The 17,125-nt window shown below is 39.6% G+C and overlaps 1 protein-coding gene across 1 annotated transcript; it reads right to left on the bottom strand.

The window, feature by feature from the left end:
- Positions 1–1,288: 1,288 nt before the first annotated feature.
- Positions 1,289–3,090, bottom strand: LOC6584950 (sentrin-specific protease 8). The gene is made up of 2 exons (XM_002009295.4): positions 2,965–3,090; positions 1,289–2,850 (listed from the first exon to the last, which is right to left on the bottom strand). Exon 2 carries the CDS (start codon positions 2,752–2,754, stop codon positions 1,705–1,707), a length of 1,050 nt encoding a protein of 349 aa, XP_002009331.3. The 5' UTR covers positions 2,755–2,850; positions 2,965–3,090; the 3' UTR covers positions 1,289–1,704.
- Positions 3,091–17,125: the final 14,035 nt, after the last annotated feature.

The raw sequence follows: 17,125 nt of genomic DNA, 5'->3' as shown, positions 1-17,125 counted from the left end.
GTGGGTGTGAGCGAATGTGTGTGTGTGTGTGTGTGTGTGGATGTGGGTGTAAGTGAGTGTGTGTGGTTAGCCCAAGTGAAGCAGCTGTGAATCTGATTACACCTAAAGTGCTAGGGCAAGAAAAACAAACAACAACTAAAAGTGTTCTAGTCGGAAGTGACCGACTAGCAGATACCACATAATGAGAAACTAATATGCTTGAATGATATAGTTTCTTTTTAGGTCCGAATAATACCTCTTAGTTTCGACTTAACAATGGGATATTATTAAAAATCACAAATATATTTATACTATAAATACTATATACTATAAATTTTATAGTGTTTATTTATTGCAGTGTTCCACATACCCAATAGAGTAACTAAGGTTAATTTTGACTCCTATTGATAATCACAAAATTACATATAAGTTATGATATATAATTAAAAACATCAGGTCTCTCTAGTAGATCAAAAATATACATAGCATACCTATATACTCGATAAACTCAGCTTTGTTCTATCTGTTGCGAACGCTTACACCCAAAAATTCCCTTTTCCAGTAAGTTCAGGGTATGGCCAGAAAATAAAAATTCGTGAGTAGGGGAAAAGGAGCGAAATTCGATCACGTAAATTGAGTTTACGCTTTGAGTCGCTGTTGAAGCAAGCAAAGAAAAACATTTGCGGCAGCACGTAGCTCGCTGAAACCGTATTTGCCGTGCATGCGGTATTTGTTTAAACAGCGACTACTCCAACAAAAAAAGTGAGGAAAATGATGCATATATGAAATGCAAGAAAAAAAAAAACAAAAAACAAAAAATCAAATAAATTGAGGTTAGGTCATGATTGCTGCTTGAACTTTGGCAACAAGTTGGATTGTATTGGTCATTTCTCTACTTAAGCTGTGCAGATGTTCAGCTGTTGACCACCAAACGTGCCGGCCATGTGCCTAATGTCGAGCCAGAGATCATCATCAAAAGAGCTAAACAAATTGTGGTTAGGTCAGACTTGATAGTTGAAGCTGGCGTGAAATGGTGGGCTAAGACTGAAAACATCTAAAAGGTAGCTGAGCTATGAATCGATAAAGTCATTGGAAGTTTTTGTAATATATCTAGAGATCAATCAAGAAAGTTGGCAAAATTTTAGGTTAAGTCAGACTTGAGCAAACGTTAAATCGAATTATTCCAATAATTTGAGTTTGGAAAACTAATGCAGACGAGCTAAGAGTGTGTAGGTGCTTTTGATGTCTTGATGAATTGAGGTTAGGTCCGAGCTGGCAAAGGAAGTCTCTAAATTGATGCCTCAATATATATAATATGTCCTCTTGACATCATTTAATATATTTCTAGAATCATACAGTAGTAAAAACAGATAATCATTCACTGTGTGTTTGTCAAGAAGCAAACAAAACGCATTTTCCAAAACTGTCAAAGGGAGCGAACTAAGGAGTCGAAGAGGGGGAAAGTTAAAGAGCGAACAGATGTGTGTGCGTGTGTGTGTGTGTGGGTGTGCGAGCGAGTCAGCAAGTGAGTGAGCGAGCAAGCGAGTGAGTGAGTGCTTGAGCAGGGGGCCAAGCTAGAGTGAATTAGGTGCAGCGCAGTGCTGTAAAGTGCAGAATGCAATGCAGTTATATGCAGTGTTATCAAATGTAAAATGTAATTTGGAAAAATGCGTTTCGGTTTCAACTGATCGAATTCGTGTGCTAGGCTGCTGTCGCTGTCGCTGCTTAAATGTGCTGCCCGAGGGTGGTGACCAGCTTGATCAGCTGATTGCGCTTGGCCTTGATGACATCCTGATGCAGGGGCTGCACCCCATCGACACTGTCATAGCGATTCACATAGTCGGTGATCTGGTCGGCCATGCAAATGACATGGATGCCGCAGTCGTAGTCGTTGCTCTGCTGGAGGCAGCGCATGCCACGGAAGCGAGCGTGCTGCATGTCCAGCACATCCTTGATATTGTTGACCAGCTCCAAAGAGCTGCTCGTATTGCTCCCGCCATACGAATCGAAGTGAAAGAAGCTCTTGTCTGGCCGCGAGGCCACCACCAGCGACCAGTGGGCGCCGCCTCGCTCACGCGACTGACTATCGTTGACCGCTATGAAGAGGAACGGCTTGCGCAGCACCTGATGCTGTGAGACGAGCAGTCCGTGCAGCTCCTTGTCGTCCATGTAGAGCATGCACTGCGACATCTCCGGTGTGACAAAGAGAAAGTCCGTGTTCGACTTGTACTTGATCTCCTCCAAATAGGCGAAATAGAAATTCAATATGGCATCGTTCAGCCAGTGCGGTCCGTGCAACAGCTGCACATCGCTCATACGCAAGGCGTTCTTGCTGAGCGATGCCAGGATGGGATCGGCGCGCGAAGCCTTTGGCTTCTTGGTGTGCATCACATTGGTGGTGCTGCTGCTGCTGCTCGAGCTGGCTGGGCCTATGTTGTTGTTGTTGTTGTTATTGCTGTTGTTGTTGTTGGTGTTGCTGCCATTGCCATTGCCATTGCCATTGCCATTGCCATTGCCATTGCCATTGCCACTGCTCTTCTGCTGATCGTTATGGCCATGCCCATCCTGATCCTTGCTGCTGTCGTTGCCATTGCCATTGGTATTGCTGTTGGCATTGCTGTTCATCTCGTTGCCATGGCCATCGCCCATGGCCTGCTCGTCCAGCTCGGCGTTGATCAGCTTCTTGCTGCCATTGGCCGTCTCATCAGCGGCAGCTGTGGTAGCCCCTTGGACGCGTCGCTCGGCGCGTTTCTTCTGGCGCACGTTGCGCGGCATCTTTGAATTGATTGTATTGATTGATTGTGAGTTAACTCCCTTTGTTGCTCGTCAGGCGTGTCCAATCTCTGTGAAGATTGGGCGAATTCGACAGAGCTACAGAAATAGAATCGAGGAATGCAGAATCACAGAGACAGGGAGAGAGAGAGAGAGAGAGAGAGCGAGAGTTCTAAGAATTTGAGTAAATTGGAATTTTCATTTAATACTTACGCAGAATTCAAGTCAATGTGAATTTCAAGTCAAAATCCAAAGAAATAGTCTGAGTTTGGGTTCCTTTTGTTTCTGACGAGTATTACACTAGCTATGTAGCCTACTCGGTTTCTAGTTTTTTTCTGTTACTGTTCATCAGTTTTTTCTAGGCCAACTTCAATAGGCTTTTCCCAGCTAATTGTTAATCGTTGAGTTCAAATATCGATTGGTTTTTGACTTTTGTTTTCATTATCAATACTCATTCAAGAGAGGCAGAGAGAGAGAGAGAGAGAGAGAGACCAAGAGAGAGAGGGGAAGAAATCACTTTTAAGGTGGACGCGTGAAAAGAGAGAGTATAAGAAGTTTCTACATCTCAGCTTCTATTTAACACATCAATAGCTTTGCGCTTATCGATACATTGCGATAAATTTGAGCTATGCAACAAAATATCGATATCAATACAATAATTTGACAAATGAAATATACTTGTGTGGTGTGTGTGTGTGTGTGTGCTTATTTCAGCATGTGTGTGTAGCCTGTATCTCTCTGTGCTCAGCTGCGCTTGACATTTGCCCAAGCGGCTGTCACAAATCCAGTTAATTCATTTAAGTGTAATTGTATTTGCTTGCCGGTTTTTTAGGGAGGCTGGGAGGCTGCGATGGAGATAAATACGCACATACATACATTTAAGTTTATGATAAGAGTTTTTCCAGAAAGGTCTACTCTAGTACCGTGCGAATCCCTTGGTTTTTTGTAACCATCTTGAAACGCACTAATTATAGTGATAATCAGCTATATCTATAAGTGTTATACATATGATAATAAAAATTTTTTTTTTTTATATTTCGTTAGCACTAGAATTAGTGACTTTTTAATATAATTAAGTAAAACAAGTAAGAAAGCTCTAGTCGAGACTGCTTGACTGCGAGTCTCCACTTTTAAATGGGTTCAGGGTATAAAAATAAAATCATTATACCCTGATTTCCCATTTTCAAATGTGGAGAAATCCACATATAGGGCAAAAGTTTAATTCAATAATAATTCTAACTTTAATTCATACTTTATTATTATTTTTATTAAAACTCTATGTTTTCTTTTGTTTGTATTTGAACGATTGTTCAAATGCGTGAATTTCTACAATTGTCATTCCATTCTGCTTGATTTGGAAATTTTAGTTTGATTTTTGCCAGTTGTCAACGGCTTCAGATTTGCGCAGATTCATTTGCATTCAAGAGTTTCAATCCTACAAAGGAAAATGAGTTTGCAATCAGAAATTCTTCTTGTAATACTTACAGCTATGGAGATGTAAGCTAGAATATTCAGAAAGGCAACTCCGTCTAGGTGAGGGTATTGCCCAGTCGAGCACTCTCCACTCTCGAGCACGGTTCCTTTTGGGTTTTTTTTTTTTTTTTTTTTTTTTGCTCTGATTATTTTAACTCATTTCTTGTCGGTTTCATTTTTGCTGTTGCGCGCGGTCAGGATTTATTTAAAGGGATTTGTCGTTCTCGTCGTTGTCCTCCGTAATTTCATTTACTTGCCAGATGCGACGTGCGCATATGCCGCGCCGCTGCCCCTGCCGCTGCCCCTGCCCTTGTGGCTGCCCTTGTTCTTGCCCCTTTCTCCATTCCCGCAGGGTCCCTCCAGGTCCTGCTGCTTGCCAATAGCTGTGAAAAATAACATTAACGCGACATTCAGGCAAAAAAAAAAAAAAAAAAAAAAAAAAAAAAAGAAGCGAAAAAATGGATGGAAGGAAGCACATAATACTTATGAAGAGGCCAGCGTGTGCGTGACTCATTTGCATATAGGCACATACACACACACACACACACATTAATATACATGTATACATATATATGGCATATATAGGTCTGTGTCTATGCGATATGGACTTATCCATGCGACCGAAAATCTCCTTATCCCATTTGGTATTGTCATTTCGAGGCTGTTTATGGCCTGCGGCCGGGGCCGTTCGTCAGCTCATTTAAATTAACAGTGGGCGGCGGCGGCGATGCGAGGAGGTGTGGCAGGATATGAAAGGACATGCCGCACAGTCGACGCCATTTGCACTTCATTTTTTGTTCGTTTTGCTGGTTTTTGTCAGATGTTTAAGAACTTTAATAAATCGATTTGTGGCGCCCAAAATTGAATTTGCTTCGCTGATTTTGCTCGTTCAACACGTTCGCGAATACCCTGTAAAGAGCCGATAGGTAAATAAAGGGTTGCTACAATTGCTGTGTGGCTGGTTGACCATTTGGGCTAGGCGCAGGCATACCTATGTATATGTATGTATATGATGTAAGGCTGACACTGACTGGCGCCTTACAACACTGGTAGCTGCAAGCGCACAGAATTGAGACTCACTGGGCCTTGAAAAGGCGCTCACAGAATCATCGAATCATCGTTGCACAGGCTGCAAGTCAGAATTTATTTAAATGTCAATTTCAAACACTATTTTTATACATTGTGCAACACTGGCAAATGGAGGCAATCAGAGCCGATACTCTCTGTAGGCTGTAGCTATAGGGTAGTCAGTTGCAATTACCCCATATTCACACACACACACGCACACAGTCACACATTCATACGCACACACAAGCACATAAACACTTACGCTCATTGCACAACACTGGCAAATGCAAGCGATGCACAGCACTGGACCGCAGATGCAGCTGCTGGCAGTGGCTCTGCATTCAAGTTTAATATGCATGCAGAACAGAGAGCTGGCGCATCGGGTTAAAGCATCAAAGCGTCACAGCATCAAGGCATCAAAGCGTCTAACCGAATGCTCCAGGGATGCTGTCGTGTTGGGCAGCTTTGGGATTACGCAAGCATCCGCGAGCAGCTATGAAATCTGAAATAGCAAAGGCTACTTAAAATGCAATTATGACATTACTGAAAGGGAGGGCGGTGCACACAGAGACAGGGCGTGAGAGAGAGAGAGAGAGAGAGAGGGCGACATGTATAAGGATTAGGGAAGATATGCAGTCTGGCAAATGGAAAATATGAAAAGCGCAACGAGCAATGGACAAGCTCAACGGAAGATTCGAGGGGCGAGAGCGAGAGGGAGGGAGAAAAACGTGAGCAGTTTACCTGATGTGTGGGAGTGTAAAATACATGTCAAGGCGGTCTATGAAAATAACACTGGCCAACAAAATTGTATAATATTAACAAGTGGCTGTGATCGAGACTGCTCGACTAGGAGATACCCTAAGCCAAGCTGGTAATCGAATCATTTTGTACTTCTCTTATGCACACATACATACATACATACACCTGCATCCACAGGCAAGTATAAGCACGCACTCTGCTAAATGCGAGATGGGCAGAAACCTTGAGGGTTCAGTGACCTTGAGGGCTTAGGGACCTTGAGGAGGCAGTGGCCTTGAATGACCTTGAGGAGGCAGTGACCTCGAGGGGCCAGTGACCTCGAGGGGCCAGTGACCAAATTATTCTCTTTTTCTGTCGTTCTCAATCTTTTTCAAGGACTCTCTCCTTTCTTAATCGTTCTTTTATTACTGGCTACGATATTCTGTTGGCTAGTGTAATTACAACATTAGAGCTCAAATCGTATAGTCAATTAAAATCATACTCAACAAATCTTAATAAATATGGTAAAATATCTCGACTTACTTTGGCTTCAGCATCATTTTGGCTAGCCTTTTGATTTAGTAAAGAAAATGTAAAATACTATTTGAATGCAAATTTTATTCCAATGTATAATCTTCAAAAGACTTGAATAGTTGTGAAGCAATTTGGCTTAAAGAAATTCATCAAATTTTGTCGCAAAAAGTAATTCCTGTAGCTTCATTCTGAGAGTGGACTGTTTTTTGTTGGCTTTTTTCGTTTTTAAGCAGCTTACAAAGATGTTGGCAATATGTTCCCATGATATTGTTCATCCAATTGGAAGCGCCCAGAGGGCGGGAATGGAGGCAGAGGTCAGAGTAACCATAAAACCAAATGGAAGCAAAATCAAGCGCAAAATCATAACAGGCAAAATACCATGCGGTGGCAAAGATATTGCATTCAATTATGCCCATGGGCTGAGCTAGCAGTCCGAAAGGCAAGTCAGCCAGCTGCAGACGAGCGTAACCGACTGCATAAGGTTAGTGGAGACGAATTATATCCCCGTCATTTCCATCAAAAAACAGTTTGCTTAAACAACCAATATGCTCACATTACGTTGCATAAACGAGTATAAAAATGCCTTGTAAATCTGAAATAAAACTCTTTTTTTTTTTTCATATATCTGAAAATATATATTGATATACATATGTATATAAGTATATTTGTGAATGTATTGTTGTCGAAAATATTGTTAAGGATTCAAATTAAAATGCGCCCAAAAGCTATAAAAATACGACACGAAAAATTCATGCATGCCAAATTATAGAGACCTCGACTTAAAAATACCCTGTAAATGTGCTTCAGCAAGAGAGACACAAATGAAAAGAAGAGCCAAAACACTCAAATGTAGCATAAATAATATATTATAATGCAGGAAAATATATCTGAAACATAATTTTGAGAGTATTTTGTGGTATAAACTATGTCCAGCAGAGGAAATTTATATTTATTAATATATATAACCATGCATAGCTGTATAGGGTATATATATATATTGGAATATGCAAACCTACATATTTGTATGTTTGTTGGTTTTTAACACAACTGTAACAGCAACAAAATGTGCTTGCATTTTTTTTTATGACTATTATTCTTGTTTTATGTGCATATGTATGGTACTATGTACATATATAAATATGTATACACATATGCGTTAAAAAAAAAAGCATATACTACATTCTCTGTAGTAACGGAAAATTACAAGTAACAAGATTCTAGCTCAGACTGTCCGACTGATAAACACCCTGACTCTCGAGTGAGCTTCTCATTAGGTCTAGCTCTCCTCCTCTTTTTCGTCTACCCATTACATACATAATAGAAAAATCATTATACCTTAGTTTTCGATTTACAGTGTTTAGATTAAGGTTAAGGAAATGTGTAAAAAAATTTACAGCGAACGGAAGAGAGAGAGAGGCAGAGCCTAAAGCAGAGATTGAGTCTGGTAAAGGGAAAGAGAGGGAGAGAGAAAGAGGAATCAGAGACAGCGGCTTGCATGTAAATGTTGTGGCTTCTGCCCAACCAGATAAGATTCTAATGAAATTGCCACACACTCACACACACACACACACACACACACACACCCGAATTTATGGGGGAATAAGGAGCTGTGGCTGCTCGAGGGGGAGTGGGGCGAAGGTTATTGAGGTTACATTGAGCTTGTAATTGGTATATAAAATCTGTCTGAGAAAGGGTATACCCAAAAGAGAGAAAGAGAGAAAGAGAGAGACAGAGAGAGAGAGAGAGAGAGAGAGAGGGTGCTTATGTGCATATGAGTGAGAGGGAACAACAAAACACTGATATGAAATCGTAGTACTTAAATTTTATATTTTTACTTATATATTTCTAACCAAAATAATAAAATCGAATTTGATACGATTCGACTTGACTGTAGTATATTTTACAGGGTATCCTCGCAATTGCTCTGCTTTCCTTTGCTTTGCGTTTGCTTTGAGTGCTTTAAGTCCTTTGAGAGCTTTCGCATTGCGGGGAATCAAAATGTTTAAAACGTCTTCCGCACACGCAAGCAAGGATGTTGTTCTTGTTGTTGTTGTTGTTGTAAGTGTTCTTGTTTGGGTGCTAATTAAATGCGCAGCCAAGCTACCCTTTTGCTGAAGCACAAAAGAAAGATGAAGAAAAAACGTCGCCAAACACGTAATTGAAATAAAAGAGCATGGCAACTGCTGATGCCCTGAGGATATTGTATAATACACACACACACACACAGAGCAAGAGAGAGGGAGGGAGAGAGAGGGAGAGAGCAGCACACCTGAAACACTGCTCATACTTTATGCAAGCTATACCCTGTAGCTACAGTGGTTAAAGGCATATACTTTCAGTGAGACCTATTACTACTATTCGTCTTACTTAATATCAGAATAATATCATCTCTATATCAAATATATATTGCATTGGTGTGATTGTGGGTTGTACTGGGTATGTGCTAGTCGAGCACCCAGCTCTGTGCCTGCTAAATGCCCCCAAAAAGCGGTAATTACATAAGTGGGCCGCCTGCGCCTAACTGTCAGTAATCTCAGTCGCAAAGCTGTCGCCGCACACACGCACACACACATACGTACGTACATATATGTATGTACATACATGTGTAAGTAGCTCTTCCATGTAAAACGTATGCATGTCTCTTTTCGCTTTTGACATTATAATGTCATCATTTGGAGGCAAATCTTAAACTTAAAGTCTGTTTATATTTGTTTGCTTTGTTGCATAAGAGTATAGCCACAGCTCTCTTGATTCCATTGAAACAAACTGGTGTTGAAACGTGATTTTATTTTTGATAATTTGTGCATTGCACTTGAAGCGAGTTGGCCATTTAGATTTAAGATAAGAGAAGATTTAGATAAGAAAATAAGTGCAATTGAAACATTGCTTTTTTTGCATTTTATGTGAAAGTTATTTACTAAGAGATAGATACATATATTAATGCATAACTGTATAATTTCCAATAAGGATAAACTGCTTGCAATGAAATGGAACTGAAACATTTGTATGAAATAAAAAGCAGGCACGAGTATACTTAAGGCAGTCCGATTTCCATTAAAGCACAGCAGCTTAGGAGGAAATGGAATCGGAACACAGGCTCGTATTGCCAGCTGCGCATTAATTTCTGCACCGCTGAGACGAACATTACCAGAGGCAGTGTAATCGCCGCACTTATCGATAACTTTTCGCAAAAAGCAGCAATGCGGCCAAAAGTTTGTCATAAATGCGGATCAAGCAGCCTTGAATCATGTGCAGCTCCCATAATTTCAATGTCGACAGCAGCGAGGCTAATGCGGAAAACAAGGCACTTTATTATTATTATGGGCATTATTATTATTATGACATTTAGCCGGCATATGGGATTTGCACTTTCCTGCACACGGCCAGCTTCCTTGCAATTTGTTTGCCTCGAAGGGGACTTAATACTTGGCTAGCTTCGTATGTGAGTTTGCGATTTTGGGATGGCAAACAAATTGCGAAAATCCAATACAGTAATGCTGAAAACTTATCCTGTATATGCCCTCCTGGCCGAACACCTTCCGCCCACCTGCTGCCTGGATGCCTGCCTCATTGGCTGGCTGGCTGGCTGGCAAGCAGGAGGCAGCTTATGAACAGCTGTCGAATATGTTTGGCAGCTGGAAAAGTACCTCCAGCCGGCACCCACCATACCTCCAGCTGCTTTTGTGCTTGAAATATAATTCGACTTTTGATACCCCGTCCGAGAAGGATGCAGTGAGGCGTCCGCCCTGCCAAGCCAAAGCCGAGATAAAAGTGCGGAAGCCGAAAATTAAATGAACTTGAAATATGGTAAACCATAATTTATTCTCTCCCTTGTGAGCTTTATACACTGTAATACACTTTTCGGATAACAATAGATATTTATAGGAAAGCATATAATGATATTGGCAATGACAATGACAATGACAATGACAATGACAATGACAATGGCAATAACAATGACAATGATAATGATAATGACAATGACAATGACAATGACAATGACAATGACAATGACAATGAAAATGAAAATGACAATGACAATGACAATGACAATGACAATGACAATGACAATGACAATGACAATGACAATGACAATGACAATGACAATGACAATGACAATGACAATGACAATGACAATGACAATGACAATGACAATGACAATGACAATGACAATGACAATGACAATGACAATGACAATGACAATGACAATGACAATGACAATGACAATGACAATGACAATGACAATGACAATGACAATGACAATGACAATGACAATGACAATGACAATGACAATGACAATGACAATGACAATGACAATGACAATGAAAATGACAATGACAATGACAATGACAATGACAATGACAATGACAATGACAATGACAATGACAATGACAATGACAATGACAATTATCTAGTGTAGCTTCAAGTAACATATGCGCAGCAGACGGATAACTGAAGCTCTTGCCGAAGCTTCCCTCATTACCTGGCTTTTGTCGCCACTTAATGCCATCCACCATTGCCCGCACAGCAATTGCAATCTCTTATGCGCCTTCAGAAGATGACAAAGGTAGCATCGCATCAGGTGGCGGCCATTGCTACGCCGCCTCAACTGGAGGGCATCAATCGATAAGACGCCAAATTAAAAATGCTTTATGGCATCAGACCTTTGGCACGATTATCGCCAATAAACCTTTGCTGAAGGAGCAGTGAGAAAGCCGCTTAAACCTTAAACTCAACCTTTATCTTAACCTTACCATTTAGTTTAGCTTCAAGTTAAACTTTGACTTTCAACTTGGGTCCTATTCAGCTAATCAGCTGTAAAATGTTGACGTCTTACGCCGCCACATGAATATGCAATTCAACATTTGCTCTCGCCATGGCCTCAGCGGAAGGCATTAGAGCCGAACATAAATTTCAATTTTTAAGCCATTATTCATGGGCCATATCTGCGGCCTGCGCTCCATGCTCCGCTCATCTTGCTTACACGGCACAAATAAAACGAGGAGCGAGTCAAATGCAAACACTGGAAGTGCTCAAATTAATGTATTCAATTAAAGTTAAGGATTGCAACTGCGAGGGCTACAGAAATTACGCGGGGCAAACTATCTCAAGCAAGTCAAGTTTACAAAGCGGACAAAAAGTTGGTCAACTTAACTGTTGACAGAAGTGACAAATAGCTGAGGCTAGACGCGGCGACGGCGGAGATAAAAGATGAATGAGATGTGGAAAAGAGAAGATGGGAATGAGAGCGAAAGAGAAAGTGTGAGAGAGTGAAAAAAGTTGTAAAGAGAGAGAGAGAGAAAAAGAGAAATAAAGAGAGTGGGATCTATATTCTTTCTGTCTTTCTCTCTTCCTCTCTCTGTCTTTCGCTCTCTCCCTACCTTAAACTCTCTCAGTCTCGTCTTTCTAAAAGGGGAAAAGAGAAGGAGGAATATTTTTTTTTTTTTTTTTTAAGAGAAATTATAAAATGTATTTATTTACAGCTTAGCGCACCGCTACCTAATTGGTAACTTAACCTAAACAGATATTTACAAAAATTTATTTACTTAAAAGCTATATTATTATTAATATTATATGCATATATTCATTGTCAAATCTGGAGGTGTTAAGTCAAGACCCGATCCAGTAGGTCTTGAGGGTGGTGGCGTAAGGAGGGAGATAGAGTGATACGAGAGAGAGAGAGAGAGAGAGGCACAGAATGAGAGAGAGAGTGATATATTGAGATTGAGGGAGGAGAAGAGAGACAGGCCGAAAGAGAGAGAGGGAGAGTGAGAGACTGATGACAGTAAATAATAAAGTATATAGCAATACTCTTAATATTTGTTATGACAATATGTTGAGCCACATACATACATATGTATATTTCTATATTTCAAGCTCTAATGGGAATTATCAAAGATGCATTTTACTAATGGAGCCATAAAGAATTGACAAACTTTGTCGCACACGAAGTTTCGATTAAAGTCTCCCGTCGAGTGTTGCACTTGTTTCTCTTCCAGCTTTGTGTCAAGGTAAAGTAAGCGAAAAAGATATTACAATATGCATATAAAGTGCACACACACAAGTATGAAGTGACACAGAGAGAGAGAGGGAGAGAGAGAGAGAGAGATGGAGGAGGTTGCTTTTGATGCCAGGCAAGAGTTATGAAAGACGAGCTGCTTTGCTGTTTGATTGTGCCAGTAAAGGGGATATGTGTAAATATAAAAATACATATATACATACATACATACATGCTTATACATATTTATGTATATATTCATGAACACATTCAATGCATATTCATGAATTTTCAATGAACCAAAATATTGATTCAGGAGCAGCAATAACGGTACACTTCACTGGCAATGCGAGGTAATATCGGCAAGTCCCGTTATATATAGAGCATAGCCGTGTTAACGGCTCTTGTCAAAGGTCCAAAAAAAGGACGCTCCGCCCCCCCCACCCTCCTAAAAAAAGGGCGATTCCATTAAATATCCGATTTGTGGCATTTGCCAAATTGTCTTTTGTTTTATTTAGTTTTGTTTTTTGTTTTGATTCTTGCAAAAGCCAAAAGTCAGGACCTTTGCCCTTTCAACCAATATATGAACAGCTCGTGTGTGTGTGTGTATACTCGTGTGTATTGTGTGTTTGCCTTCACATATGACTAACGGTCAACAAAACCATAGAACAAAAAGATTAGATGAGAGCTGGAGCGTGGCCAGGTTTCAAATTCCTTTGAATTTTTCACAACACAAAATGTCAACAGCAAACGCAAACATTTCCATAAACATGACAAAATCAAGGTATATCAAGGTGTGCATATATACAATTCTATATACAGATATACATACACATGTGTGTATATATGTATGTGGCTATTTTGCAGCTAAATAATTTGAAAAGTTTTCAGCTTTACTTCATTATTCATTGCTTAATTCCCAAAATGCTCGTTTTTCTTCTCTTTTCCCTCTGCTCTCCTTTATTCCACACTAATTCGTTGTTTTGCTTTTAATTTAATCAAAATGTTTTTTTATTACAGAAATGGAGAATGGGGATTGTGAAGGCGAATACGAATACGAATACGAATACGAATACGAATGAGAAGTAGAGTGAGAGTGAGAGCTAAAAGAGCAACAAGTTTTCACAAAATCAAATCAAAAGCTGACCAAAGACGTCTCCGACGAAGGATATTACAGCTATGTCATTCAGTATGTAACATCTGTTTAAGATATACATATGTAATTAATCCTCCAATGTTAAATGTTAAATGTTAAATATTAAATGTTAATTATTAAGTATTCAACGTTAACTCTGCCTCTCTCTTTAACACCTTCACACACACTCTCTCTCTCCCACACACACTCACATGCCGAAACTACAACCTGAATAAGCCTAAGGAGATTTCAATCAAGATTTTAATTACCTGTGCCCATCTGCAGGCTGCTTGCATCATAAATCAAATGTGCGCCAGCGCTTTGGAAATTATACTAATTAATAATAAATATTGCTAATTAAATGCCATTCATTAGAATGCCCTAAGCGAAGTCACATTTCTGTTGCATACTTTTCTGGGCACGTCTCAATGTGGGCGTACATTTATCTATCTATGTGATTAGGACTATATACATATACAGATATATGTATTTATGTGTGTGTGTGTGTGTGTGTGACTTCCTAATCGCTGGCCGTCGAGGCCGCACTCTAATGGTCAGGCACACAGGCTGGCACCAGTAACAGCAGCAGCATTGAGTTTTTATGGCCTCAAAGAATTTCCAATTGCGGCACAGCTAAAACTGTCAGCTGTTGTTCAGGGTGATTTGTGATCTCGGCGGACTCTCCTCCGACATGAGGAATGATGCATATTGGAATTTAAAGACTTTAAATGCTATTAACATAAACGCTTTATATCAATCGCTTAGACTATGTTTATGCTGTTTGATGGCTTTCAGGAGGGCTATTAATATGAAAATATCTAAATGTTATTAACATAGGCTCAGAACATACATACATACATATACAGTTATTAGCTGTAGAATATACATACATACATGTAGGTTAATTTAATTTTGTAGACAGAATGTTTATTGATAGTACTATGCATGTTCATGCTATTTTCAATTGTTTTCAAATATACATGAAACTTTTTATGACTTGCAAATATTTGTATTTTTCAGAATTGTTTTTACAGCTGCAGACTCTGTATATACGGATAAAACAGGGTAAACATGAGGCTGTGCAGACCCAATGGAAATAAACGTCTTATATTGTTTTGATAAAAGTGATTAAACGCATCCATCCATTTCGATAGCTTAAATAGGCGCTGTTATCGATCTTTCGATTTTCTTTTTCTTCTCTTTATTTATTTTATTTCATTTAATTCTTTTGTATTCACGTCGGTTGCTTTCTGCAGTTCAAAGACAGACGAAAGTCATGCAAAGTCAAATAAAATTTGGCACGCAACAAACATTTTGATAAATTTATACATATACGCACACAGTCATACACATATGTATGTATGCATATATTTATATGTATATGTAAACCCGTTGGCATGCAGCGAGAGTCTGAGCTGTGTTTGCCTTCACATGTGATTCGCACGACTTGAAGCCGCCTTTGACTTTGACTTTGACTCGTGAGTGGATTTTATTTTATTTTATTTCATTTCGTTTCGTTTCGGCTCTACTTTCTTTTTTTTTTTTTTTTTTGTTTTTGTTTGCCAAGCTGAAAATATATTTGAGTTTATGCTTTCGTCACCCGTTGTCTCTCTGCTCTTGGGCTTGTGTTAAGTCTGCATGAAAATTTCATTTGGCAGCGCATCTCGCACATCGACTTTAATACACGTCCTTTGTCGAGAGTCGCATAATTCATAACGGAACTCGCTTTAACAGCTGCGGCCCCAACAACGCAGCATCATGAATCGCGTTAATCGATTGTCGGTGGCAACTGTGAATGCCAAAGCACTGGATAAGAAGAGGGAAGGTGAAGGAGAGTAGAGTTGGACTTCTAGCTAACAGGCTGGCAATTGTGATAAATCCATTTCGTATATATGTACATAAATATGTATGTACGTTGTTGTTGTAGACTATTCTCATTGAATGTAGCACAAACACATACATACATAGGCATGTTCATAAACTAGATTTATTAACACACTTTCATGCAAATGCTCAAGAGCACACATGTAAATATACATACATACATACATACATACATATGTATGTATGTAAATATTCCAGCGTACATGTTGCTATCTTTGATAGCTAAACTCTTGCAATCGAATAATGAAGACAGTCTTCTACATATCGTCAAATATAATTATAAATATATACAATAAAATATATGTACATACATATGTACATATGTATATTCTAATATCTTAGTCAAATTGCCAGCGAAATTGCTTATGAGAATGCAGAAGCGTGTGGCTGCGTGGATGGCAATATAAAAAGCTCGTAAACGAGTGCCTATACATATGTACATACATACGTATGTAGACTAAGTATCTATATACATATGTATATGTATACACGCCTATGTTATGTATGTAGGAGTGTGTTCAGCTATGTGTGTATGTATGTACTGTTATGAATGTAGTGCCTCATGTGGCACATATTGTAGCATATGCAGCCTTATATCGGCTGACAGCGAGCTTTTTGCAAGCGCTCAAAATGAATTACGCGATGCTAAACAACTGTAGCAGCATCAGCAGGGCCTACAGAGACAGCAGAAAGACCGAGAACACCTGACAGCTACTTCAGGTATGAAGGGACAGCACCAACGTTGGCCTGTTGCACGATAGTACCGCTGCTGCTGTCGCTGCTCGTGGCTGCTATTCGCACGCACTGTCATTCACTAACACTCGCCTACAGTAGCCGCGCCATTGCCTGCTTTCAGCTCTCCCGCTCCTTCTCGTTCTCCCTCTCCAGCTCCTTCACAGAGTTGCTCTTGTCCTATTTCTCTGTCTCGTATTGTTTTTACTTTCATATTTTTATGCTACTGTTTATATGCCGCTCACAAAAGTACAAAAATGAGCATATTGGTTTTCAGAGTATACAATGTAATTTTTTATATTTAATTAAGAAACAACTCTTTTTAAATTAAAAAACAATTATTTATCTAATCACAGTTTGGCAGTAATTGACAGTAATTGTCTTAACTCCTCGATTAAAATGCTTTCAAATGAATCTGCAATTGCTGTTATCGTATATTGCATCTCATGCATAGCATCGTCTCGTCGACTACACTTAGTTCACTTCATTCTCTTTTCTTATACCGTTGTCTTGTTGCTATTGCTTGTCTAATTTTCATGCAATTTGCCTGCAATTTGCGTCCCTTCCGCCTACATGCGAATTATTTACAATTTCATTTCGCCGCTCAAAACGAATTGAAGCAAGCGGGTGTAACAGAGTGTGTGTATATGAGTGTGCAAGAGAGAGAGAGAGAGAGAAGCGTAGGAGTAGCAGTAGGAGAAAGAGGGAGGGGAGGCCTCAATAGGCAACGCCAACAGCAGCGACAAATAAATTAAATAAAAATTTGCGTGGCCCGCTTTTTGTGCCTTTTGGCAAAAAGGAAATGAATGATT

Source organism: Drosophila mojavensis, unplaced genomic scaffold, assembly GCF_018153725.1.
Source record: "Drosophila mojavensis isolate 15081-1352.22 unplaced genomic scaffold, ASM1815372v1 contig_136, whole genome shotgun sequence".
Taxonomy (NCBI): domain Eukaryota; kingdom Metazoa; phylum Arthropoda; class Insecta; order Diptera; family Drosophilidae; genus Drosophila; species Drosophila mojavensis.
This window is presented reverse-complemented; position numbering and strand designations above follow the sequence as displayed.